General features: G+C 45.9%; 1 protein-coding gene across 2 annotated transcripts in view; it reads right to left on the reverse strand.

Annotated features, from left to right (window-relative positions):
- The window catches only part of CSTF3 (cleavage stimulation factor subunit 3), a 601400-nt gene that overhangs the window by 169319 nt on the left and 405188 nt on the right, over positions 1–26893 (reverse strand). For both annotated transcript variants that reach the window (XM_078680868.1, XM_078680867.1), the window contains 2 exons: positions 17322–17431; positions 12697–12813 (listed from right to left, as the gene is read on the reverse strand). In XM_078680868.1, coding sequence (XP_078536994.1) covers positions 12697–12813; positions 17322–17431 — 227 coding nt within the window. The remainder of the gene's footprint in view (positions 1–12696; positions 12814–17321; positions 17432–26893) is intronic.

Genomic DNA, 26893 nt, shown 5'->3' on the forward strand with positions numbered 1-26893 from the left:
ACGCCACTCACCCACGCAACGCCACTCACCCACGCAACGCCACTCACCCACGCAACGCCACTCACCCACGCAACGCCACTCACCCACGCAACGCCACTCACCCACGCAACGCCACTCACCCACGCAACGCCACTCACCCACGCAACGCCACTCACCCACGCAACGCCACACACACACGCAACGCCACACACACACGCAACGCCACACACACACGCAACGCCACACACACATGCAACGCCACTCACACATGCAACGCCACTCACACACGCAACGCCACTCACACACGCAACGCCACTCACCCACGCAACGCCACTCACCCACGCAACGCCACTCACCCACGCAACGCCACTCACCCACGCAACGCCACACACACACGCAACGCCACACACACACGCAACGCCACACACACACGCAACGCCACACACACACGCAACGCCACACACACACGCAACGCCACACACACACGCAACGCCACTCACCCACGCAACGCCACTCACCCACGCAACGCCACTCACCCACGCAACGCCACTCACCCACGCAACGCCACTCACCCACGCAACGCCACTCAGCCACGCAACGCCACTCAGCCACGCAACGCCACTCAGCCACGCAACGCCACTCAGCCACGCAACGCCACTCAGCCACGCAACGCCGCTCAGCCACGCAACGCCGCTCATCCACGCAACGCCGCTCACCCACGCAACGCCACTCACCCACGCAACGCCACTCACCCACGCAACGCCACTCACCCACGCAACGCCACTCATCCACGCAACGCCACTCATCCACGCAACGCCACTCATCTATATGCAAAACGAAAAATGTCAAACTCTTCTATTGCGAGACCTATTGCATTTTCAATGCTTGTTATAGATGGGGATAATCTCGGCTCCCTTCCAGGTCTCAGGAATAGGCGAGCCCTTTGCGATTCCATTTACTAGCAGGTGAATGTACGTGGCCCAAAGGTCTTTATCGTGCATAAAAAGGTCTGCTGGAACAAAGTCTAAGCCCGGTGCTCTGGCTTTAGGGATATTATTTAGAGTTTTTAGGACATCAGCTTTGCTAAAAGATAAGTAGCTCTCCAGTGTATTTGCTGGAGTCGCACAGTCCTCTCCATCTATTTCCTCAGCAGCAAACTGAGTCGCATAGTGGGATACCCAAGCTTCTGGTGACACATGGTTCATGGGTTCTCCTCTTATGGCCCCCCTTCCCCATTTAACAATGTTCCAAAAGGGCGTCATAGATCTTTCCTCACTTGCTTTAAGGAGATCCCTCCAATAGTCCTCCTCCCAGTCCCTTCTTGCACTTGTCTGGACCTTTTTGTACATAACACGTGCTTCGCTTATTTTATTTTTATCCTTTGACTTAACTGCAACAGATAATGCCTTATAAGAATCCCTGCAGGATTTATCATACCACTGATCTTCCTTTCTTACTGGCCTACGCTGCTTCTTAGTAACTGTTCTAACAAAAAATGTTTTTAACTTGTTAAAAAATTCATCGTGGATCCTACTAATTTCAGATAACTGGGTATCCATAAGGCTTATACTCCTTATTTCTTCAGTAGCCTGTAGCGTTAAATCCCTCATAGCTGTTAGGCTTTCCTCAGTGGCTGCACAAATTGCCCATCTAATGCGTCTAGTGTCATTTGAGAGATTTATTTTAACATTTTCCCTCAAATCATCATCTCTCAGTACTCCATACATTTTAAATGTCAAAATTAATGGTTCATGGTCACTTTCCACTCTAGGCTCTACACACATATCAACAACACTGGCCCAATTCTCTTTGTTGATTAGAATATAGTCAATACGACTGTGTGAATTTCCATTAGAAAAAGTAGTGGCACCATGTTTGTCTGAGATCACTCTTCCATTGGTGGCCCGCAAGCCAGACTCTACACACAGGATTTTTAGCTGCAGTGCAGCCTCAGACCATTTTTTAATTGGTGGTAAGGAAAGTTGAGGGATATCCCAGGTATAATCCTCATCTAGCGTAAGATCAATGTCGTGGTTGTCTAGGGGTTCAAAACAACAATTAAAATCACCTCCAACAATAACATTTGCTTTTAAGCAGTATTGTTTTAAGAGGGAATCTAGCAAGTCAACCGCCTCCGTGGGTTTGCCACCTGGTAAGCCCCTTGAATAGATGTTAAAAATATACAGATCCAAGCTAAGTGGCCGCTGTAGCTTAATCAGCAGAATATCAGGATGGTTAGTAACAAGTTGAACCACTGAATAGCCACTATTTTGTTTTACCCATGTTACTAATCCACCTTTAGGTCTTCCCCTTAAACTTGGTGTAGCCGGAACATAAAAGTGTAAATATCCTTCCATAGGATCTGGATCTAGTTGCCAAGTTTCCTGGAACAGGATTATATCCTTAGAATCCAGGAAAGATTGCCAATCCTGTGAAGGTATCTTGCTTTTCAGACCTGCAATATTCCAGGACAATAGGATACATTGTCCATACGCTCTGTCAATAGAAGGTTCACTACTATTAGGTAGGTTAACACTTTGTTCCTGTCTATTATAATTTACACCTAAATTATCCACATTTACAACCATATTTGGGGATAAATTGGCATTAAGATCAGTTTCGTCAATATTATCAACAGCAGCAATACATTGATACTCATTACATATAACACCTGTGACACCTATATCCCCCTGTACACTACTTGAATTTACCAACAGATTAGTAGTTACAGAGTTTGTCTGGGCATCCACTTCCCTTCTTAAAAATACCCCAGTGAGGGTTGGAAAATCAGTATGGGAATTACTTCTGCCCAGTCAATCACAGGCATTTAGATCTGATAAGACTTCGTATCTATTCCCTAGGGTCAAACCCCATTCATTTGGAGCAGCCCTTGATCCTCTGTTGTTTCTAACTGATTCCCATAACGGGCCAGGAGTTCTTGGGAATGTCACATTTTGTTGCTCACCATAAAAGAATTTTAAAGTTAGGGGGACAACAGACCCGGCTCTTCTCTGTGGTGGAAAAATATAGTTTAAAACATTGGGTAGTACAGCAGCATGGCAAAAAGTCACTATAACACAATCTCCTTTGAACCTTTTCGGGCGGTTCCCAATCCAAGCAACCCTTTTCACAGACTTAATTTCACCTGCAAGCTGATGCTTGCCTCCTGGTGCCATTTGCATATTAGATGTAAGCCAGTGCAGTGCCTTGCTTGACAAGGATGCTGATGATTCCATTTGAGTGTCCGTTGGCGGGGGCACATTGGCCAACACTAATACCACTGGCGATGCTTCTTCAATAAATTGAAGGGGATCTAATTCCTGACGTATTACTGATTGAATCGATATTGGCGGTGGTATACCATCTTTAGTCACAGGATGATTAGTAGGATTAGTCCCCTTTTGAACTGTAAGATCAGGGGGTATTTGCCCATTCTCTTTCTCTGCCGAACTTCCTTCCTTAGACTCGGCTGGCTCTCCCATTTGTGACACCAGTGTAGTTAAATTGTCAACCCCATCCATTGTCTTTGACTGAAGAGCATCCATTCTTTTTATTTCCGCATTTAGTTTGTCGATCTTTGCAACAAGCGGCTTAATAATAGTTTTAATTTTTGAATCAATGATATCAGCTATTTTCAGCAACAAGTCATCCTCATTATAGCTGTTATCCTGATCACTTTTTTCAAGGGTATTATTTTCTGCATCTTCAGTGGGTTTTACTTTGTAATTCCCTGTGGGTGGGGATTTTCTCTTCCTATTTCCTGATCGTAAGCCTGACCGTTTTTCCTGCACTCTTCTATGTCTTCTAGCAGGTCGGGCTTCTAGTTCAGGAGACGAAGGGTCATCAGGTTTATCATCCAGAGTCACAGGCTCAGAATCAGAAACGGCTTCTAAATCTGGAGAAACTAAATCTACTTCATTGTCTAGTGAAAGGGTATTCTGCTGATCCATAATTGGGATAGAATCGACCATAAGATCTATCAGGTCGGTAGAAACATCCGGAGCTGTGATGCTTATCTGGTGACTATTTTGGGTCGGGCTTAATGGATGTAAATCCGGAGACTGACTTAAGCCCAATGACTGTCTCCTTTTATCATTGCTCTTACTCACAACTTGAACCATATAATTCTCTATAGGCTTAGAGTTCGCTGGGGCCGGTTTTTTAGTCATATTTTTTGGCATGACACGATTACGCCGTTAAGTTTGCCAAGCCAGAACAGGTAAAACACACTGACCCCTACTTAAGACACTAACGGGGGTTCTAGAGACACAAAAGCACTCAAGCAATATAGTACCAAGGAGCAAAAGTCACATTTGACAACCAATCAGAGTGAAAGGCCCCACATGAGTACTATCCGTTGCAAATGATGAATAATAGGCTTGTTTTCTTACTTGTATATCACCTTACAGGGGGGTGGCCCAGTCCAGTCCCGGCCAGTCTAAGACTGTCTAAGACTGTCTAAGACTGTCTAAGACTGTCTAAGACTGTCTAAGACTGTCTAAGACTGTCCCGCCCTTGTCCCGGGCTTCTCCCGGGCGCTTCCCGCGCGCGAATCGCGAGGCGAGTGGGGGCGTCTCCCTTTCAGCGCCTCCTGGCGCGCTGGCCGCGTCACGGGCGCGTCGCCCCTAGTGCTGCTGGGGGATGAAGTCCGCTATACTGCCGTTGCCCTCACGGCTTCGCTCTGCTCTGCGGTGGCTCTGGGGGCTCCGCTGCAACTACCGGTAAGCCTCTGCACTGTGGCGCTGTAACCACGAGGCTCCCGGCGGCGTCTCCCTTTCAGCGCCTCCTGGCGCGCTGGCCGCGTCACGGGCGCGTCGCCCCTGGTGCTGCTGGGGGATGAAGTCCGCTATACTGCCGTTGCCCTCACGGCTTCGCTCTGCTCTGCGGTGGCTCTGGGGGCTCCGCTGCAACTACCGGTAAGCCTCTGCACTGTGGCGCTGTAACCACGAGGCTCCCGGCGGCGTCTCCCTTTCAGCGCCTCCTGGCGCGCTGGCCGCGTCACGGGCGCGTCGCCCCTGGTGCTGCTGGGGGATGAAGTCCGCTATACTGCCGTTGCCCTCACGGCTTCGCTCTGCTCTGCGGTGGCTCTGGGGGCTCCGCTGCAACTACCGGTAAGCCTCTGCACTGTGGCGCTGTAACCACGAGGCTCCCGGCGGCGTCTCCCTTTCAGCGCCTCCTGGCGCGCTGGCCGCGTCACGGGCGCGTCGCCCCTGGTGCTGCTGGGGGATGAAGTCCGCTATACTGCCGTTGCCCTCACGGCTTCGCTCTGCTCTGCGGTGGCTCTGGGGGCTCCGCTGCAACTACCAGTAAGCCTCTGCACTGTGGCGCTCTTTGAGGAATCTATTTGGGTAGCCTGCGGCCTGTACAAGCTTAGTTTTTCTAGGCTTAGTCATGTTATTACTGTATTGTTACTCCTTTGCCCGCAGGGAGATGAGGAGAGGCTCGCTATTCTATTCTATTGCTTATGACTATTGATGAGGATCCCCTGGGGTATCCTCATCAAAGTCATAAGCAACCCTCCTGCCTCCCCGGGCAAAGGATCTTTACTAATTTGGAGATATTGTTAACCTATTTGTTTCCATGGTTTTTCAGTCTCCGAAAAGAACAACTGACCCAACTGTCACCCCTGATGCATGATGGGATACTGGGGGTCAGGAGTGCTTTAAAGGCACGGTGTCAGTTTTTTGTAGCATGCAGCTACAGGTTAGCTTTTCAGTCTTTTTAGACTGTGTGTTTGCAATGCAGCCTGGGAGCTTTCTATGCTTTCGGGATATAATGAAAATGTCTACTGCTTTTTCAGCATTAAAACAGTTTCAAAACAATCTTTGATGTTGTTTTTTATGTTTCTGATGCATATGTTTCATGTATGGTGGAAATTCTTTACAGCATAATTCAGCTCTATTGTGATTTTGGCTGCAATTGCTTGTTTTTATATATATATATATATATATAGGTATATATATAGGTATATATATATATATATATATATATATATATAGGTATATATATATATAGGAGTATATATATGTGGGGCACATATAATATAGTGTTTCCAGGGTCCCGCGCATGGGCAGGAATATTCTAATGCTTATGACTATTGATGAGGATCCCCTGGAAGAGAAAGATGCCCTTCCCCTACATGTAACACCCCTAAATTTAGTATTTAGGGGCACCCTGAACCTTCCTTTCTCAGATCCCGATTTTGACATAAGAAAGAAGACCAAGAAGAAGACTTGCTGTGCAGCTGCTAACAAGAAAACAACACCAACAGACTTGGCCCCCGCCCTACCGGTCTGTTGTTCCTTTAACCTGCTCCTGCTAAATCCCCGGTGTCTCCTGCGGACAGCAACCTCGAAAACCCCGGAGGACCTGTCTGCCTTGCTCATCTAAAGACTGGGACTCCCATGAGCAGTGGTTCTGCTCAAACAGCAACAACCCCTGGTACAGCGAATCCAGCACACTCTGCACCAGCTGAGCCTGGCCTGTGCCTGAGTGGACAAAGACCACGCAAACGTCCCCCCGGCGACTGTGACCAAGAACCCAGCACCCAAGGCCCTCCACGACGATCCAGACGACGCCCGCAGTGTCACAACAAGGGACCCCTCCAACCGCGACAAGCTGAGGGTAAGATTTCCCCGACGCCAAAAGACACCACTGCACCCAACGCCCTACGGCCCCCTGTGCCCAATTCCTAGGTGTCTACCTATCCTCCAAGATCCCAACTTACCTCTCGAAGTGGTGGTTGCACCTGAAGAAACCGTCCCCGAGTCTGCAGCGTTTGTTCAACTTGCAGCTTTCCTTTTGATTAACATTGGGCGCCCGAAGGCCCAAATGCACCCTGCACCCAGCTGCCCGAGTGCCGCTGGAAGTACAGCAACTACCCTACTCTACTTCCCCACTTCCCCTGTGTAAGTGACCAGGAGCTCAGCTCCCACATCCGCGTGGTCTGCCTGCTAGCAGCCACCAACCAAAGCCCCCATATCCTCCATAGGATAACAATGGGCCTACTCACTCTGCACCCGGCTCCCCCTGTGCCGCTGAGGGTGTAACAACTGTACTTACCTGACCCTGGGAAATCCCTGAGTCTACCCCCAGAACCTTAACTCTGCCAGCCGAGTACTTGCCCAAAGAAATTTTCTCCATATGGTAACATTGGCTGGGTTTCACTCACAATTTCTTTTAAGTGTGGAGTTTTGCAACTTTAAAATATTGTAAGAAAGTGAATCTGTATATACTGGAACAAAGTAAGGTATAGTGTGTACAGAGACCACAGTCCCCAGAGGTTTGGCAGAGGCTAAAGTTAGATATAACCTTACTTTCTAAGGTGGTAGATTGGTCGAGCAGTAAGGCAGTATCAGAGGACAGTTAGTGTAGTTAAATACTTTTCAAATAGGCATTAGACTTTTTGATCAGAATAGTTATAGTTGTTGCAATAGGAAACACAATGCAACATTGAGCTCAATGAGAATTTCTAGTTAAATGCAATTAGTTACTTTGTAGATTACTTTTCTAACTACAGGACTGGATCCTAGATTCAGTCCTGGGACATGCACTGTAAACAGTTATGTAAAAGCGTTTTGGTTACAGTAGTGATTTTTAAGGAATATTGTTGTATTTTAAAAGTTGACACTTAAAAACATTTCTAGATGAGATAACCAATGTTATCCTATGGAAGGAAATTCAGTTTGTAGGTAAAGTAAGTTTGTATTACTTTTGTAATCCAGTGCTGGGCTCCTAGGTTCAGCACTGGGACATCTATCTAAAACAGGCAAGTACTTACGTTTTTATCATTGGCTGAGGAAGGAAGGTTCAGGGTGCCCCTAAATACTAAATATAGGGGTGTTACTGGTGGGGCAAGGGCAGGGACCAATGGGACCCTGTCCTAGGGTGAGTACACCCCCTATCCTGCCACTCTGCAGTGGGAGGGGTGCAGGAGCCTAGCTCTGATTGGGTAGGGCTCCCATTCCTCAAGATGGCAGTAGCCCGGAGTTGTGCTTCACCTCGCCTCTCCCACCTGAGGGGTGGGGTTGGCAGAGGCTGGCACACTCCCTTTCCTTCCTTTGTTTTTCCCGCCAGAGTGGGGGTCAGAACCGGTAGGGGCCAGATGCTGAGTACAGCAAGTGGCCTGGAGAAGCTCACAAAGGTGGCATGCCTTTGAAGCCTCCCCTGCCCATCCTGGGGTAGGAGGCTTGGCACCTCGTCCCAGGATGCACATTGTTTCAGGCCCCTGAGAGTGGCAGGCTCTCGACCCAGGGATCCAGAAACATGTCTGGTGGTGGCAGCCTCGGTAGCCATGCAGTTAGGACACTGGGAGTAGGTTAGGTTTCAGGGGGCATCTCTACGATGCCCTCTGTCGTGCATTTGGCATTAAATCCCACACTTGCATCAGTGCAGGTTTAATGTGCTGAGAAGTTTGGTACCAAACTTCTCAGTCTTCAGTGTAGCCATTATCGTGCCATGGAGTTCGTAATGACAACCTCCCAGTACCATATACTCTTAATGGCACCACTGCACTTACAGTGCCCAGGAATGGCCCTGAGCACTGTAGGGGCACAGGGCTCATGCATCTGTGCCCACACCACTGGCATAGTGCACCCAGTTAGAGGGGTGACTGAGGTATGCCAGGGCAGTGTGTCTGTGGGCATGGCACACAAGGATGTGTGCCATGTCGACTCTTTGTTTAGTTCTGCACCAAGACACTCACCCTGCAAAGGCAGTAGGTGTGTGTCAGGGTACATGGCCCCTAAGGGTGGCACAATAAGTTCTGTAGCCCTTAGGGGTCTTCTCTGGTCACAGTGCCCTGGGTACCTAGGGTACCATTTACCAGGGACTGACCTGTGGCCAGAGATGCCAATTGGGTTTAGGTTTCAACACAGTTTTAGGGAAGGAACACAGGCCCTGGGCACCTGATTGGCAGGAGCCCAGGGCACACTCAGTCAAAGTACATCAGCAATTCAGCAAAAAGTGGGGGCATTCCATGCAAGAAAGATGGTACTTTCTCATAGAAAGGGATCAGCATCTGACCCAATCCTGGTTTGTTAACCACCACTGCAGTTGTTGCGCAGTTCCCTCCGACATCTGGACGTAGTCAGAAAGATTCCCCTCATGGGGCACCCACTGAAACTTCAGGTCCCACTGCAGAACCTGCATATGCCACCTGGCATAATCCACTAGCAGGATGCAGGAGGCTATGAGACCCAACAGCCTCAGACTCATTCTCACCGAAATCCTGGATAGAGGATGAAACATCAGTATCATATACCTAATATCCTGGACTCGCTGCTCGGGAGGCTAGGCCCGAAATCGCACTGTGTCCAGAACAGCTCTGAGGAAAGGGAGCGACTGAGAGGGAGTTAGGTGTGACTTCGGCACGTTGATAGTAAACCCCAGCAAATGCAGGAGGCCCAATGTAGGCTGGAAGTGGGAGACGAAAGCCTGGGGTGAGCCCGCCTTTAACAGCCAGTCGTCGATATAGGGGAAGACTGGAACCCCTGATCTACGCAGATGAGCTGCGACAACCACCATCACTTTTGTGAACACCCGAGAGGCACTAGTAAGGCTGAAGGGGAGCACAGTGAACTGAAAATGGCTGTGGCCTACCGTGAACCGTAGGTAACATCTGTAGGTTGGCAGGACGGGGATGTGGAAATAGGCGCCCTGCAAGTCCAACGCCACCATCCAGTCTCAAGGGAAGATAGGACCTGAACCAAGGATAGCATTTTGAACTTCTCCTTCTGGAGAAGCGGTTGAGGGCCCTGAGGTCTAGGATAAGAAGTATGCCCTTGTCCTTCTTGGACACCAGAAAGTATCAGGAATAGCAGGGAACACCAGGCATGAAAAAGGGAACAAAAGTACCCCCCGGTGTTGGATCCAATGTCTTCCGACATCGGGCCGGCTCTGGGTCCATCTTGGTGATGGGGTCGGCGTTGGCCAGGGGCGTCATTGCCGGGATCAGCGCTGGAGAAGGTCTAGTAAGGTCAACCAGCTTTAATCCAGATCCAGGTCTCGATCCACGGGGCCCTCCGGCGCTGGCATCAAAGGCCCATGGCCCCTACCGACTCCAGCGGAGTCGGGATGCCAAAATACATGGTGGAGGGCTTTTTAGAACGTACAAAGCTGGGCTGGGGATGCCCCAGCTCCTGGAAACGGGGGGAGGCGTGGAGTCGTCCGTGAGTTAGGTGCTGGAGGCCGAGCCTTAGAGTGACAACGATCCGAATCCCGCATTGCGTCAGCTGACCGAAGGGGAGAAGTCGTAGAGCGACAATGTTTCTTTGCCTTCTTCTTGTGCTTCGACTTACCCGAAGAGTGCGAAGACTTGGAAGAGGTGTGGTGGCTCCGTGACCCTTCGAGACCTTTCTCTCAAGCGAGCCCGGGAGCGAGGTGGAGTCGACTGCCGGGCCTCCAATAGCTTTCAGGACCGCTCCCGCAAAGACATCGGATTCATGGCCCGACAGTCGGAGCACGACTTCAGGTCTTGGTGCCGCTCCAGGCACCAGTGGCACACAAGGGGTGGGTCCGTCACAGACATAGGTTTGTGACAGGAGTCGCAAGGCTTGAAGCCGGTCCAACAATGGGACATCTCTTGCACCACAGGAGTTCAAGACTTGAAAAAAGAAGTTGAAAAAAGGTTTGTCAAAAAGTGACTAAGGGGCTGGCGCAGAAAAAGAAAGAAGTGACGTCAACGCACAGGGGCAGCATCTACGAAGGCACCACAGTGTCATGCCGGCGACGGGCGTGGAGTCGACCAAGGTTACCTAATGACGCGCTGGGGTACTGCTCAGGAAAACATTTTTCATGATCCAGTCTGATGCCTGGGGTAATTCTAAGGTAGGGAATCTTTAACTAATAGTCTCTTTCAGATAAATATTTTGAATTAAGTGTAAAATGATATTAGATGCACATCACCACAAAATTCACGGTATCAACCAGAGTATACTAGCCAATTCTAGTTTGGTTTCATGGCCTACTGTGATACTTCAAGCAAAGGGACTACAAGTTCCAGCATGCTTAGTGTTATAAAAAGTGAGGAATGGCTGAATGCAGTCACACGATCAGTGAGCTGCAGCCTTTTATATAGAAAAAGAGAAATGAGTAGGCATTGAAGCGTGGTGAATAAACTTACGAATCAGCCAAATGCTGTAATAATTACAGTGGAAGTTCTCGGTCCACAGGGGTTAAATTGTGGGAGACTTTCGGGGAAAAATAGTTGTGATCAGGCCAATAGGTATTAAATGGCTCCAGGGGCAGGGCTGACACTGCAGCAAGACCTTGCAGCTCGGAAGCACAGAGGCAGCCTGGGAAGACGATGTGCAGAGAGGGGGAGGGGTGGGACAGGAGGGCTGCTAGGAGCCATCTGCACTGCATGCCTGTGCCTCGTGGGAGCTGATGGCTACGGGCAGGAAGTGCAGGCAGACAGGCAAACTCCAGGCAGGACCTATAGCGTGGGCACCCCGGATAGGGTGAGGGACTTTGCCTGCAGGAACAGGAGTTGGGGGACAGGAGGGCGCTTGGAGGGCCTTCAGCGATGTTGCTGCGTGTATAAATATAGCACAATAAGAAGGGAGCGTGTATTCAGGTTATCGGAAAAAGGATACTCCTGCTCTATGTAGATATCGCAAGTCACCTCTGAGAGGTTCATCCAGTCCCTTGTTGTTTTTTCTTTCCATCCTGTGAACTGCAGTCATGCATTTGTAATGGAAAAAGGTAAACTGATGACAGGCCACAACTGACTGACATAGAATGGGCTAACCAGCTCTGGCTGAGGTGAGGGGAATGGGATCAGTGGGTGAGGGAGGGGAAGCAGTAACACTGGTTGCAACTGCGTGCATTTGCTTTGGAAAGCAAACAAACAAAATTCTGTGAACATGGTCCGAGACGGATGTATGACATTACAACGCATGCTTTTACATCGCATGCCTTTACAACGCGGTATTTACAACGAATACCTTTACAACGCATAATGCTTTTGGGCGCTAGATAGTGAATAGTTTAATTTACTATTCCAACTCCAGTCCCCGTGGATAGTAGGGAAGGTGTTGGATAGTACATTAAACCTATTCCCTATCCTAGAGCGCCCTCCAGCGCAATGCGTTGTAATGGTTTGCGTTGTAAAAGTTGCGTCGTAAAGGCACTGCGTGGTAAAAGTTGCGTTGTAAAGGTTGTTCACCGTCCGAGACTACTGAAAATAATTGTGTGCAAAACTAACAAATGAACAGAAGCTAAATGAGACATGTAACAGGGCCAGTCACCACAGGTGGGAATGACACACCAAAGGGAGGAACAAATGGCCATGAATTGAGATTCAAAAGTAAGCAAATTAGAAACGCACATGAAAGAACCAATGAAAAGTGATGGGCGTGCTGAAAACCCACAGAGTAGATACAGCATGTCTCGAAGAAGCCACACATTAACTGCCTAGGCGAGACCCAACAATGACATGCAATGCAATCCATTCCTCTTTCACCTCTCATCATTCCGCAAGTGATTGGTCAACAGACTAGCTAATTCAGGACCTCTAAAGCATGTACTACCTCCATTGTACTTTATCCCCTTAACTATGGAGCGATAAGAAGAATATTTATGACATTTTCTCTCATGTGGCCAAAAGACACTATGCTTGTGCAATGCAAAAATCTGCAAATAGATAAACTAATACAGCTCCCACAAAAGAGACAAACAATAAAACAATTGAGAGCTCAAAATATTTTCTTTGCTTACCTCTTCGTAATCTGCATATGAAAAATAAAGTAACATATTCTTTTTTAATAAAGTGCTGATCGCTCTCTCATAAATATTAGCTGCTTCATCGCTGAAAAGCTTAGCATTGTTCATGTCCTGTGATAAAAAACAACCATTGCAGATGGAGGAATAGTGTTAGTACAGGTGTATGAACTTGCACTTCGTCAAATCAATTACCTATTGTTGGTTTATGTCAAAAAACTAAACTCCCTCCCTTTTTGCAAATCAGTAGAACTGCTCACTGAGTTCACATTCGTTCTAAACTTGGAGACCAGATGGAGAAATGGCAGCGGAGAGGAGCAGCAAGTAACACAACTAAACATGACACTTGCTCACATATATTGTGCAACTTCATAAGTATAGCAATACTTTTACTACAGTTTTCGGCACAGTGACAAATATTGTGGTTTTCCTTGCATTTTTATCAGCAGTATGGAGATTTTATGGTCCTCTGTAAAACCTATGCAATTAGTGATTGTGCAAGAGAATTCTCAAAGGAGAGGTTTCTGGTTTCCTCATAATTAGGGCATACTTGAGGATGTGGCATGCATTCTGTAGTCTGTATTCTTTTTTTCAAACATGACCCACCTAGTGGATTGTGAAGTGGATGCAAGAGTTATATGTCACACCCTTTACAAACCAGTAAAGTGTTTGGTTGTTTGGTGCTGGTAGTAAGTACTCTGTGTTGAACACAGAAAAGGGTGAACACACCTGATGTGAGTCGAAGAGGCATATTTCAAAGTAGATTGTGGCTTAACGCTAAAGCATTTTGCAGAAAACGTGTGAGAAAAGCCAAAGCATCTGTTGACAATAGATGATTCACCAGTGGATGTCTGGGCACATGTTGAATAGTTGTAATATAGTGCTATAAATAGATTGCATGTAACAAGGACATTTATAATGTGTGGATGTTTATTTCCAGAACTTCGCTGAAGATTTTTAGGCATTTCAGATTGTTGAATAATATAGAATAGAGGCTAGACCTATTTGAAGTTGGTTTAACTCGCGGTGGGGTTTGTAAGCATGGCGTACGTTTGTATGTCATTGTGCACATTGCAGAAATATGTGTAGCATATTGTACAAAACTATGGATGGTTGCCCATAGGACCTTGCAGTGGCAAATGCATACTTGTCAACCTCTTTACTTAAAAATTGTGGATCATCTAAGGTCTTTAAGAGAGCGATCCTGTTAAGGTAATTAGAGTACAAACAGGTTTTTGGAGGGTGTTCAAGGGTTTGAAACAGGGTGACCTCAGTAAGGTCTATGGAGGCACTTTATTTATTTGGTGGGTGAATTCCAATACCAAGACGGTCACACCCACCAAATGTGGGTAACTTGACAGAAATGCAATGTGTCCATCCTGCGGTCAAAGGTTATGTCATTTATTACTTGAATGGGGAGATAAGCGGAGCGGTCACAGTGGAAGCACTATGGAAGTATAGAACTGTGCAGAAGTATTCTTTGTTCTTATAAATTGTGACTTTAAGAGTTATTAATACCATCTCATCTATAATAAAACACCTGACGCCTTCTTTTTGACAATAAGTATTGTTAAGCCATTGCTAGAACAGAAAATCAGAGCTACTTCCTCTGCAAAGTGGATAGAATATATCCTTTTGTTTTCCTACTCTTGTGATACCTGGGAAAATTAATCAAGACTGAATACAGAGTAGGCAATAGCAATTCTGCAGTTATTGTTAGGTCCGGGTTTCCATTGAAAAAGCATTTTTGTGTTCTTAATAATTTTGGCGAATCTGCATGATCGTATCCAGCAACAAAATTCACCTAGTTTGGATTTAGCATGCCAAATTTTGTGGAGATCCATCCAAGAGGCAAGGTGAACGCATGGGGAGGGGGTAAGAATGCGGGTGTCAAAGGGACTTTTCCCATTTTAACTCCCATCAGAACTTTTCTCACTGCAATAAAAAAAATACTATAGTTACACCAAACTTGGAAAGTAGTACTTTACTCAAGCAAGTGCAGTTGTTTGGTTTGCTCTAAATGTGTTCAATAGTTTTCAAGATATTACAGTTTAAAACTGTTGTAGGCTGTTTTCTCTAAAGTTAGGGAAAACAATATAAGATGCACAAGTAAGCGCTAAAGTAAACTGCAACCATGCTGAAGTAAGAGGATGGCAAGCCTGGGCACTTGGGGAGAGGCGGGAGCATTGCAATCTCTGGTGCCACGTTGATGCTATGTTACTATTCACAGCCGTGACCCGTGCAGGTAAGAGCTGTAGGGGAGTGGGGCCGGGTGGGGTAGGGATGTTGACAGACAACAAAAAACTAAATAAATAATTAATTTTCCCTCCTCGTCGTTTCTCGAAATGCCCCCCCTGCCCCCCTTCCACCCCTCCCCTCCCTACCGCTTTTACCTGCACGGGCCACGGCTGACTATTCATTACTGCCTGCCTCTGGGATGGGGAGATCACTGACTGAATTATTAAGTGGTAGAAATCCCGAAACAACAGTAGTCTCATATAAAAACTGTATTACACACTTTCTGAAGAACTGGTCCTCGCACATTTAAATCTGCCATGTAAAAGTAATTACATAATTTCTGACTTATCAAATCTATCAATTTAAGATTTCTACTAGGCAAAAATAAAGAGTACTAATGGACTCAGGAATGTCAGCAAGAATTTAATAGTTTGAAATTCAATGCCCATTAGATTCCCCATGTTAGACTAATGTTCTGATTTGTTACCTTTGACTCAAATTGTAAAGCGCTCTGATATCCTTCGGGATCAAGTTTGCGCTATATAAAACTTTATAAATAAAAAATAAATAAGAAACAAGTGAAAAGTTCATGGCCTGTTCAGCGACTAGATGACAGTCAAACTAACTACTTGAATATGCTGAATTAGTCTCTTTCACTTTTGCCCACTTCACTAAATTGTCAATGTACATTTTATTAAGAAATTACTTTTGCTAATATAGGTCTTAGTTTTCACAACAATATCAAGGGAGGGTCTTACTACATGTTGCTGTGTAAAACACAAGAAGGAGTGAATGCGTGGACACAGACTACACCCCATCTCCAGCTCTTGCCTTCCATCTGCTTATTTCCATTAAATGTTTCAAGCACTGAGGGTTGAGGGAGGATTAATAGGATGCAAGTACAAAACTCATTAAAGTCACAGTTAAGACTTGAAGGGAGCAAGTTAACATTTGGTAAGCATTGTGCAAGTAGAATTAGGTACTCTGGACAAAGCTCATTCTGGAGTCCGTTTTCCTGATTTCAAACAATATCATCGCGCTTTTTCCCTGAAGCAAACGACTCGCTGGTTTTCATCTGATCTGCCTCATTATCCCCCTGTCTGACTAAGTATGGAATCCTCTTTCATTTCTCCTTTTACCTTCCTTGAATTCATGTCTTTTACATCTTCTTTAACTCGTCTTCGCTCGCCTATTCTTTCACATTCTCGTAATCTCCTTTCTCCCTACTTAACTTCATCCTACCCATCCCTTCTCTCCATTCACGAACAACCGATTTGGAATAACTCTCTTTTCAAAATTCGTAATCGTACCATTTTTTGGAAATCTTGGTACTCTCGAGGAATTTGCTGGATTTCTCAATTACTTTCTCAGAATACGCCTCTCTCCTTCCAAGATCTTCAATCTCTTTTCTCTTTGCCTGCTTCTGCCCGAGCGCAATACAATACCCTTTATCCAGTCTTACTTTCTTACTTTCAATCTCTTCCACCTTCCAACGATGCTCCTTTAGATCATAGATCCACTTCCCTTTTACTGGAGACCTCTCCTTCTGCTTCCGCTCTATAATTCTTTCCGTTTTTCTACTGACCGATTGAAGTCTCGTGTTGAACTTGCATGGGAGTTGGATTTTTCTCAGAATTGGCCTGTACTTTTTTGGGACAAACTTTGGACTAAACTGCATAAGACCTCTAGAGCTGCTAACACTACTCAAACTTTATTTTTTATTTACCACAGAACTCTATTTACTCCACTTGCTTTGTCCCGTTTTTCACCGGACACTCCCTCTACTTGTTGGTCTTGTCCTTGCCCTTCTGCTGACCTTAAACACATGTTATTTGAATGCCCGCCTACTTCCCAGTTCTGGCAGTTGGTTTGGGCCTCCGTGATTTTCTTATTACCTATTATTTCTATTTAATTGATAACTATAATTATGGTATTTCTTTATACTGTGTTTTTTCTTATTGTATTTATATTCTCATATGTTCATAATTCCTGATGCTAGTAATGCTTACTTTTAGTGAAATTGTTATTATATTGTTTATTTCTTCCACCCACTTATTGTAACTCTTCTCCTTCATCCCCCTTCCTTCCCCCCCCCATATTTTTTCTTCCTTAATAAATCAAACTTAAAAAAAAAAAAGAATTAGGTACTCTTGTAAGAAAGACACTATTCCAAACAATTTAAAATGATCAGGCGCCACTAATGCCAATGTTTGTAGAAGCAGGAAAGCAAATATCTCATTTGCATTAGGGGGTTTTATATGACTGTTTTCAAGTATTACCTAAGACGTCATAAACAGCAGATTCAACTTACTTTGGAATTTACTTTGCAAATCGTATAACCTTGTTCAAGGATCTGAAATAAGTCAAAATATAATTTTGCTTACCCCCTTTTCAGCCAGCAGTTTACTAGACTGTTCAAGATACTGTGCAGCTTCATACCAAATGTCAGGATGATGACCGAGGACTAGGAGGCACTGTTCATAAGCAAACATAACTGAGAACGAAAAATACAAGTGTTAAAGAATGTTGGCAGAAATAATCCAAGATTAACACAAAGTCGACCCTCAAAGGTTCAAATACTGTGCAGTGCTAAATTTAAAGAAAAACAACTGACTATTTTTTTTTACAAACAATAATCAAGTGCTCTCGTGAAGTAATCAAGGACGTTAACATTTGTCTAGTTTGAATGACCTTACTATGAGGAGATTGAACTGAACAATGAAGGTGCTCATGTGACTGAATACTGCACATTTTCTTAAGCGAAAGACAAGAGTGGAGTAAAATTTCTGTATTATTAACCTGCTTCTAGGGAAGTTAAAACTGTAGAAAAGGCGTGTTCAGAATTCAGCGTTGCCGGTGAAAAACAATTGCAGATATTATCATCGAAAGTATCATAGCGGAACGAACATGGGTGTGATCAGTGCAGAATGTCGAGTTGTAGCTAAATTCACGCTGAAACATAACTGTGGGAATGGATTGTGTCTTGTGGGCTGAGGCATCTTATAAATAACTCTGGAGTCACAGAAAAACGACACTGTGTCGCTAAAACAAAGAGCATTTTCCTACAAAGAAAAATATTATCCATCGTACTTTGCTTTTTTGAAATGCTCCCGAGTATGTAATAGTTTGTAACTCAACATTAGAAAAAAGATCTAGAAATACATTTGAATTAAAATGTAGATGACTTACGATACCTGTGATTGGAGAAGGACATAGCCAAAGTTGCAAACTTACTATAAGGCAAAGAAGGACTGGATACCCAACTATACACATTTTATGTTTTTTCCTATATTCTTCAGTTTACTGTCCCTCTTCCATTTTATTTCCTCTTACCTGACGCTACTGCCTTGTCTTTAAATCTGATCTTTCAAATAGTGAGCGGACAACAAAGGAACTGCCATTCTTTTTTCACTTGTCTCAATAACACTAATATTTTATCATTACAAGGACTTCCTTTCCTATCGCTCGAAGCTCCCCTTCCGATTTCTTTGCATTTGGATTAATTGTGCCCAACACCTCTAGTGGAAAATGACTGGTGTGGCATTTCTCAAGAAACAGCTGGCTTGATAAGATATATGTCCTTTCCAATGCTAGTGGAATAATTCCATTTGAGATAATGTGGTGTGATAGTTATTGGTAAAAATCTCTTCCTGTTTTATTGAGATATCGCAAGTCATCCAGTCATCTCCAGCACATGTTGTCACTCTCTACAAGGTAGCAACTGCAAAAGAAATCTTAACATTGTAGGAAGCTGGCTCTTTATATAGTGGATCAAAACGATGTACCCTATGTAAAGAATCAAGGCAACCCTTATTGGCTTACACAGGAAAAAATGGTAACACTTAATGCTATTTTACGGTAGTGTGGGCGAGCAGTTGAGGCTTATAGAGGGTAGTGCTAAGCATGTGTTGTACTCAAAGAGGCAATAAATGAGACACACACACAAGAATAAATCGGAGACCAATTCAGAAAAATACAATTTTTATATACATTTTGATACCAAGAAGTTCGGTATCAAGTAAGTACTTTTGCAGATATACATTTTTACAGGTAAGCAAATAGTTCAATTAAATACATCTTTACACAGCAAGCTTCACTATGGGAGAAAAGGCATATGTTCCATACAGTTACTTGCAATCAGTTTCTGGGGGTATCCTTCAGAACTTAGGGCTGTAGGGGTCAAGGTCCAAAATAACACCAGTAGTTACTCGTTACCTGCCCTGGGGCGTCCAGGTGCAGAAATGCTTCTTGGGTTGGTAGCTGTACGCACTATGCCGGTGGAAAGTAGAGGGGGCCACCTAGAAATAGAGGCGGACTTGGGGACAAAGGGGCTCCATGCAATTAAAATGAAGCAGCTTTTGTGGCACAACTGACTACTAAGAGCAATGCAGCCTCTATGTGCTCCACAAGCATGTGGCTTTGCATTCAGTAGGAAAGTGGATTATTATTTGTTGTGGACTAGAGATAACGCCAACAACTGTTAGATGTCACATAAATCAATTAAAATAAACCTGTGCCCAATCCCTGGTAATGTGTAAGGTATTTTAGTAGTTCATACATGTAGCGAAATGGGTTTCACCCTTTTAACCCACACAGTTTTTGGACCTTTACTGTAGGCTACTCTCCCTACTTGTGTCTCACTCAAGGTAATCCCATGGCAATTGGACTGCACTTGTTTACCATCCATATCTTCCGTTTAAGATAAAGCTGCTGTGCAAGAAACTGGCTCGATATATACTACACCAAAATGAGGGATAGTGTGTATTGAGTCTAAGTGTCCCCAGAGGTAGGCAGAGGTTAAAGTTAGATAGAACCTTACTCTCTAATAGGGGTAGCTTGGTCGAGCAGTAAGGCAGTATCAGAGAACAGCGTTAAGCATTTGATGTACACACTCAGTCAGCAAATTAATTCACACACTCAAGAACTGAACTCTAGGCCAATTGTGTTTGTATAAAAATATACTGTTGTTTATTTTTAGAACCAAGCAAGTCTGGTACAGGTAAGCATTAAATACTTTTCAGTAATAAGTTACTGGATATAGAACAGTTTGATAATGCAATAGAAATTGTACTTTGTTTGATTTACAGGGGAGCAGTAGTATGCAACACTTAGCAAATACAGTACATTGAAATGAATAGGCTTTTTCAGTAAATTGCAGGTAAGTTACTTTATACGTTAATTTTCTATCTCCTAGAAACAAGTAAGTAATTACGTTTTAGTTATTCGCATGATTTTTAAAGAATATTTTCAGTTTTCAAAACTCCAAACTCTTTGGATCAGTACAAAAATGAACAACCAATCAGATTAGCCTCACCGCTTTGAACCCTCCTGAGAGAAGCTCAGAACCTCAGATTTTAATAGCCGTTGTGTAACCACACCACTGTCGATGCTAGAGGCTGAGCTTTCCCAGGGGAGGAGGGTGGGTTGCATAGGAATCTATGAAAGTTTCCAATACTAGAGAACATACTTAGAAACTGTAGAAAAAATAAATGCATGAGGTTAAAAAATGTGCAAGAGCTGAACAAACAGTTAAATGCAGGAGGGATGAAAGGGAAAGCTCACCACTACTGAAAGAGGTTCCTCAGGACTGCCTGGCCGACTGCTGTGTCACTGCGTTGCAGAATCCAGGCAGTAATGCCTTGTAAACGTATGAGTACTGCTCCAGGTCGCCACCCTGCAGATCTCCCGGATAGGAACTACGGCAAAGAGAGCTGTCGAAGAAGAAATCGCCCTCGTGGAGTGAGCCCGGACTCAACCTTTCAGAGGCTTACCCGCTGCTCTGTGACAATACTGGATAGCGCTGGTAATCCAACGAGCAATCCCCTGCTTGGAAAGGGGAAAACCCTTACGAGGGTCACTAAACGATACAAATAGTTGAGAAGACTTACTGAAGTCCTTAGTGCGTTGGAGATAGAATTTTAAGCACCTCTGAATGTCCAGTGAGTGGATTGCCTTTTCTGCCGAAGTATCCGGTTGAGGGGAAAAAGTTTTGAGTATAACCAGCTCATTCAAATGAAAGTCTAAAGGGACTTTTGGTACGAACATTGGGTTGGTACGCAGTATGACTGTGCCCTTTTTGAACTAGAGAAAGGCCTCCCTCATCTGCGAAAACCTTCTGCAGAGTGGATTGGTCCAGTTCCGATTCGTGGCTGACTGATTTCAGTCTGCTCAGCATGTCCGCTGCCTTGTTGAGAACGCCTGGAAGGTGCTCCGCCTTGAGTGATACCCCCTGCTGGATTGCCCATTCCCAAATTGCCTGGGCTTCTTGTGACAAAAGTCGAGATATGGTGCCGCCTTCCTTGTTTATATAATGCATGGCCGTCAAATGGTCTGTACGTATTGGAACTCCAGACTTCGGTATTCGCAGAAGAAAAGCCTGCAAGGCCAGGCGAATCGCTCTGAGCTCCAGCATATTGATATGTAGAAGAAGATGTTGGGGTAGCCAACGGCCGCTTACATGAAGGTCTTGCAAGACTGCTCCCCAGCCCTCCGGCGAGGCGTGTGTAGTTATTATCTGAGAAACAGGGGCAATCCTGAAAGAAAGACCCTGAGAAATGTTTCCTCGTTCGTCCACCATGATGCGGCGTCCCTCATGGACATGGAAACTGAGACCTTGTCGTCGAAGGATCCGTCGACTTGGCGCCATTGCAAGTCCAACTCCTCCTGGAGAGGACACATCCGAAACCTGCAGTGAGGGATCAGAGGAATGCAGGAGGAAATGGACCCTAGGAGGGCCTTGCAGAGGCGAACTGAAAGGGACTGGGCCATGGCCATCAGCTTTTCCTGCCTCTCCAGGGTTGGAAAAGCTTTGTTTATGGATGTGTTCAGAATGGCTCCCAGAAATCTGGCTGTTCTGGATGGACAGAGTTGACTTTTCTGTGTTGAGAGTTCGACCGAGATTGCCGAACAGGCGTGTGCACGCCAGGACTGATTCTTCTGCTGCGTGCTTGGTAGGAGCCTTCAGCAAACAGTCGTCCTGGTAAGGGAAGACCTGATGCTGTTATTTTCGTCGAAAAGCTGCTACCAGAGTGAACACCTTTGTAAAGATCTGCGGAGCAGATCGGAGTCCAAAAGGTAGGACCTTGAACTGAAAGTGGCTCTTGGCTACTGTGAAGCGAAGGAACGTCCTGTGGGCTGGATGGATGGGTACGTGAAAATACACGTCCTCTACACGTCCTCTAGATCCAATGTGGCCATATAATCCCCTGAGTTGAGAAGACAAAGGATGTCCTGCAGAGAAACCATTCAAAATGATCTTTTGATGAGATAGGTGTTGAGCTCCCTCAGATCTAGAATAGGGCGTCACTTTTCTAAAGTCTTCCGGACCAGGAAAACCGGGAATAGAAACCCTCTCCCCGCTGAGAGGGACCGGTTCTATCGGTCCTTTGAGGAGCATTTGATGGACTTCCAACCGTAGAAGATTAAGATGTTTCGAAGCAGTGGTGCAAGGGGACTTTGTAGGTGGTGCTTGGACAAATTCCAGAATATGGTCGTATTGAATTATCTTCAGCACCAAAAGGTCCGATGTGATTTTCTGCCAGTTGTGGAGGTAATTAGATATTCTGCCTCCCACTGATGTTACGGGAGGAGAAAGGACAGTAGAAAGAGCCAGCAAGCCGCTATTGACGCTTAGAGGAGTCCTTCCCCTGGCGTCCCTGTCTTCCTCTGTTGGTCGATCTAGAGAAAGAGGAGGATTGATTTTGCGCTGGTTGTAATTCGGGCAGTAAGACTGCTAGGTTGATCCATATAAGGTATAATGTTGTTGTTGGTATCTGCCTCTGTACGTGGCATTACCTCTACCTCTGGCTCCACGGAAGAGGACCATGCGGTACTGCAGAGTCCCTAAGGATTTTGCTGTTTCTGTGTCTTTTTAATGTCCTGAAGCGCATCATCAATATGCTACCCAAAGAGCGCTTCACCATCAAAGGGAAGATCCAAGATCTTGACCTGTACCTCCGGATGAAACCATGTGGCCCTTAGCCAGCCTTGACGACAGACAGTAGAGCCCGCAAGGGAGCGGAATGCAGTCGTTGCAATGTCCATTGCACAGTCAATAACTTCAGCAGATGTTACCACTCACTCTTGGAGAATCTTCTTCGCTTCTTTCTTCGTATCCTCTGGTAATTGGTCCAGATAGGGGAAAAGGTCACACCACATCTGTCGATCGTACCGTCTAAGTATCGCTAAGGCGTTAACAGCCCTTATCCAACGGCCTGGACATGGAGGAAAATCTCTTGCCCACATTATCGAGGCACCTGCCGTCTTTATCCGGAGGTGTCGGGAGGGAAGCAGACGGATTCCTGGACTTCCTTTGGGCAGCCTGAGAGATCACAGAGTCTGGTTTAGGCTGGCCAACCAAGCAGGCAGGGCTATCGTCCGGAGCCTTATACTTTTTCTTAACGTGAGGCAGCACAGTAATTACTGTGGCTGGATTCCGCATCACCTTCAGCCCTTCATCTCAGACATGACCAACTATAGGAATAGACCTTAAGGATCTTTTGTAAAGCTCCTTGAAGTCATAGAGGAAACATTCAGAATGAACCGTGGGCATGGGCAGTTCAAAACTCTTAGCTGCCCGCTCCATCAACTTATGGAAACCCGCTATGTCTGGTGGGGTGGTAATCAACAGGTGAAGGAGAAGCCGGATCTGGAATGCCAGTCATTCCACTCTGTGGCTGGATCTGGAACAGTGACCTGTCATTGTTCCTCATCCGAGATGTCATCCTGGGTCACAGGCATTGGCGGAGGCCGTGGTAATTGAGGAGTAGCAGGCCGAGCCATCGGAACAGCAGTAACAGGCACCACAACTGGAACTGGAGGTTGTGTTGCGAACCTCCTTCTATTGTCCAAGAGCATGGTCTGTAAGTCTGTTAGTAGGGACGAAGGCATAGAGACCATCTCCTGCTGGTAGTCCTCCTGATAATCTGAGGAAGGGTTATATTGTTGTTCCTCCAAGTATTCATCCTCAGAATCTGTGTCCTGACATTTGACAGGTAATTGCGAAGGGCTATTCGCTTAGGCAAACGGCCCATCATCCTCTTCTTTGAGGAGAAGTGTAGGAGGTAGAGGAGTCACAATCCTAGGAGAAGTTCCATCAGGTGTAATCTGGCGTTTTCTGACAGAAATAGTAATTGTTTCCACCGTCGACGACTATGTGAGAGTCGTTGATGAAGAAATGGACGTCGCCGAGACAGTCGGCACCCCAGCCATCGTCGTCGATGTGGTAGCCGTCATCACCCTCGTCGACGTCAACACCATCGACGACAACACAGCCACCTCCGGCGTAGAAGTCGTCGACGCGGAAGCCTGAAGAGTCATTGCCGGAGACGAAGTCACTGTCGACGGACCCGTCGATGGAGCCATAGTAGAAGGGGAGGATTTTGACTAAACCTTGGATGATTTCATCAACGGAGTCGTTGACAGCGTCATCGAGTGAGCTTTCTTCATAGATTTCACCTCAGAAGAGAGTGAGGAGTTTTTTTTTTTAAAGCTTTTAGAGCCGCAGGAGGAGAAGATGGTGGAACAGAACTGGATTTCCTCTCAGACATCACTCCTTTTGACAGTCTTTCCCTCTCCTTTACACTTCGGTGAGGAGACTCGTCAGGACTACCCCCTTCAGACCCATGAGAGATCTTTTTTAAGGCCTTACCAGAACGTTTTTCAGAAGGCGAAGGAGAGACTCTACTCCTTTTTACCGACCTTATGGAAGAGGTATCAGAGGATGCTTCATCACGGTCACTGGAGACTGGTTCCTTCCTTGACTTAAGCTTCTGGAGCCAGGTCAAAAGACGTCCTTCACGGTCTCGCAAAGTTTTTGTTGAAAAAGTTCGGCATATTTTACAGTCTGCTGCCTTGTGGTCTGGGTACAGACAGTAAATAAAATCCTTGTGCTCGTCTTCCACATACAACCTTTCTTAGCACAAGTTGCACAGACTTTTAAGAGGGCTTATATTCTCCTTATCAGACATCTTGACACGAAGTCCATGCAAGTCTTGAAGAAAAAACTGGTGAAAAAACTGTAGAATTAAGGATAACAGGAAAAAACTGAGCAGAGCTCAGTGAAGACTCCCTTGCACAACGTGCGGTAGAAAATCTGAGGTTCTGAGCTTCTCTCAGGAGGGTTCTAAGGGGTGAGGCTAATCTGATTGGTTGTTCATTTTTTTTGGTCTCTTTTACAAAAAGAGGTGGATAAGTTGCAAAACAAGAACGGGCCTAGGCCTAGTTTCTGTTTTGGTAATGGTTTCTATTACTATTTTATGTATACCAGGTACTCCCATTCCGACGACGGGGAATGATACAAGCATGCGAATCTATGAAAGTTCCAATACTGGAGTAAGGGGGCCTGCTCCTGATAGCAGGAGAGGCTTGGGGTTGCATTACAAAGGTTGCCAGACCTTTGAAATTTCCCTGCCACAGATAGCTCTTCCTGGCCTGGGGGCGGTGTGAACACCTCCGCTCAGGAAAGGCTTTGTTTCTGCGCTCAGGGAGCGTAGGCTTCCACCCTAGGGGTCTATAAACATGTCTTGTGGTGGCAGGCTGGTGTGTACCAGTCAGGGAACCCACCAGAGGCTGATTGTTTTTCAGGGGGCATCTCTGAGATGCCCTCTGGTGTATTTTTCATTAAATCCCACACTGGCATCAGTGTGGGTTTAATGGGCTGAGAAGTTTGATACCAAACTTCTCAGTTTTCAGTGTAGCCATTATGGTGTTGTGGAGTTCGATATGACAAGCTCCCAGCACCATATACTCTTAAAGGCAGCACTGTACTTACAATGCCCAGGAATGGACTTAGACACTGTAGGTGTACAGGGCTCATGCACCTGTACCCTCACCATTGGCATAGGGCACCCAGCTAGATGGGTGACTGATCTATGCCAGGGCAGTGGGTTGTAGACATGGCACACAGGGATGTGTGCCATGTCGACTCTTTACTTTGTTCTGCACCAAAACACATAGCCTGCAAAGGCAGTGTGTGTGTGTTAAGGCACGGGGCCTCTAAGCGGGGCACATTAAGTGCTGCAACCCTTAGAGGTCTTCCCTGGTCACAGTGCCCTCGGTACCTGTGGAACCATTTACCAAGGGCTGACCTGTGGCCAGAGATGTCAATTGGGTTAGTTTTGGGGAAAGAACACAGGCCCTGGGAACCTGATTGGCAGGGACCCAGGGCACACCAAGAAAAAGTGCATCAGTAGTCTGACAAAAAGTGGAGGGGGGGTTACTGCAACAGAAACCCACTTACCTACACGCTGTGACACGGTAAGGGGCACAGACCAGTTACATGTGAACCTGTGTGCAGGCTGCATATGTGAAACTACTGCTGTATGTTGTAGGAAAGTGCCCCTTTTTATGTTGGTCACCTCCACTTTTTGGAAATTAGCTATGCAGTAGGTGTGTTGCACACCCCTAAAGTGGGCTACCTGATGTGGTCCACGAAGGAAGGGAAGGGTTCCACCACATTGATTTTGGAGGAACAAGGAGCTCTTGGATAAGGTTATGCCCACTCTTCACAGGAAGTGGTCATACAGCGGGTGTAGGGAGCCCAAGGGTACGTAGCCCATTGGCTATTACCCTTCACTGCCTTTAACACCCTTAAATCTTGCATTTAGAGGAGCTCTTGGCACCAGAGAATCATAGTCGACTGACTCAAGAAGGGAATCGAGGAGCCACAAGAACTGAGAAGCAACAACTGACTTGGCTCCAACACTGCCGGCCTGTCTGCTGTCCCTGGCAAATATGACTTGTCCTGCAGCTGTTCAGCCTCCAGGAGCCTGGGAGGACTGTCAGCACTTAGCAAAACAGCCAGCGTCTCCCGTAGAGTATCAGCGCTACTTTCCTGAATCCTGAAGGCACCGAAACAATTTACCAATTTGCAGATCTCTTGCCTCACCGATGCAGCAGCCACCCAGTGAATAACAAGACACTAGACCCTCCAGGAGCCCTACAGCAACAATTCCCG

The sequence above is a fragment of the Lissotriton helveticus genome, chromosome 3_1 (assembly GCF_964261635.1).
Source record: "Lissotriton helveticus chromosome 3_1, aLisHel1.1, whole genome shotgun sequence".
NCBI lineage: Eukaryota > Metazoa > Chordata > Amphibia > Caudata > Salamandridae > Lissotriton > Lissotriton helveticus.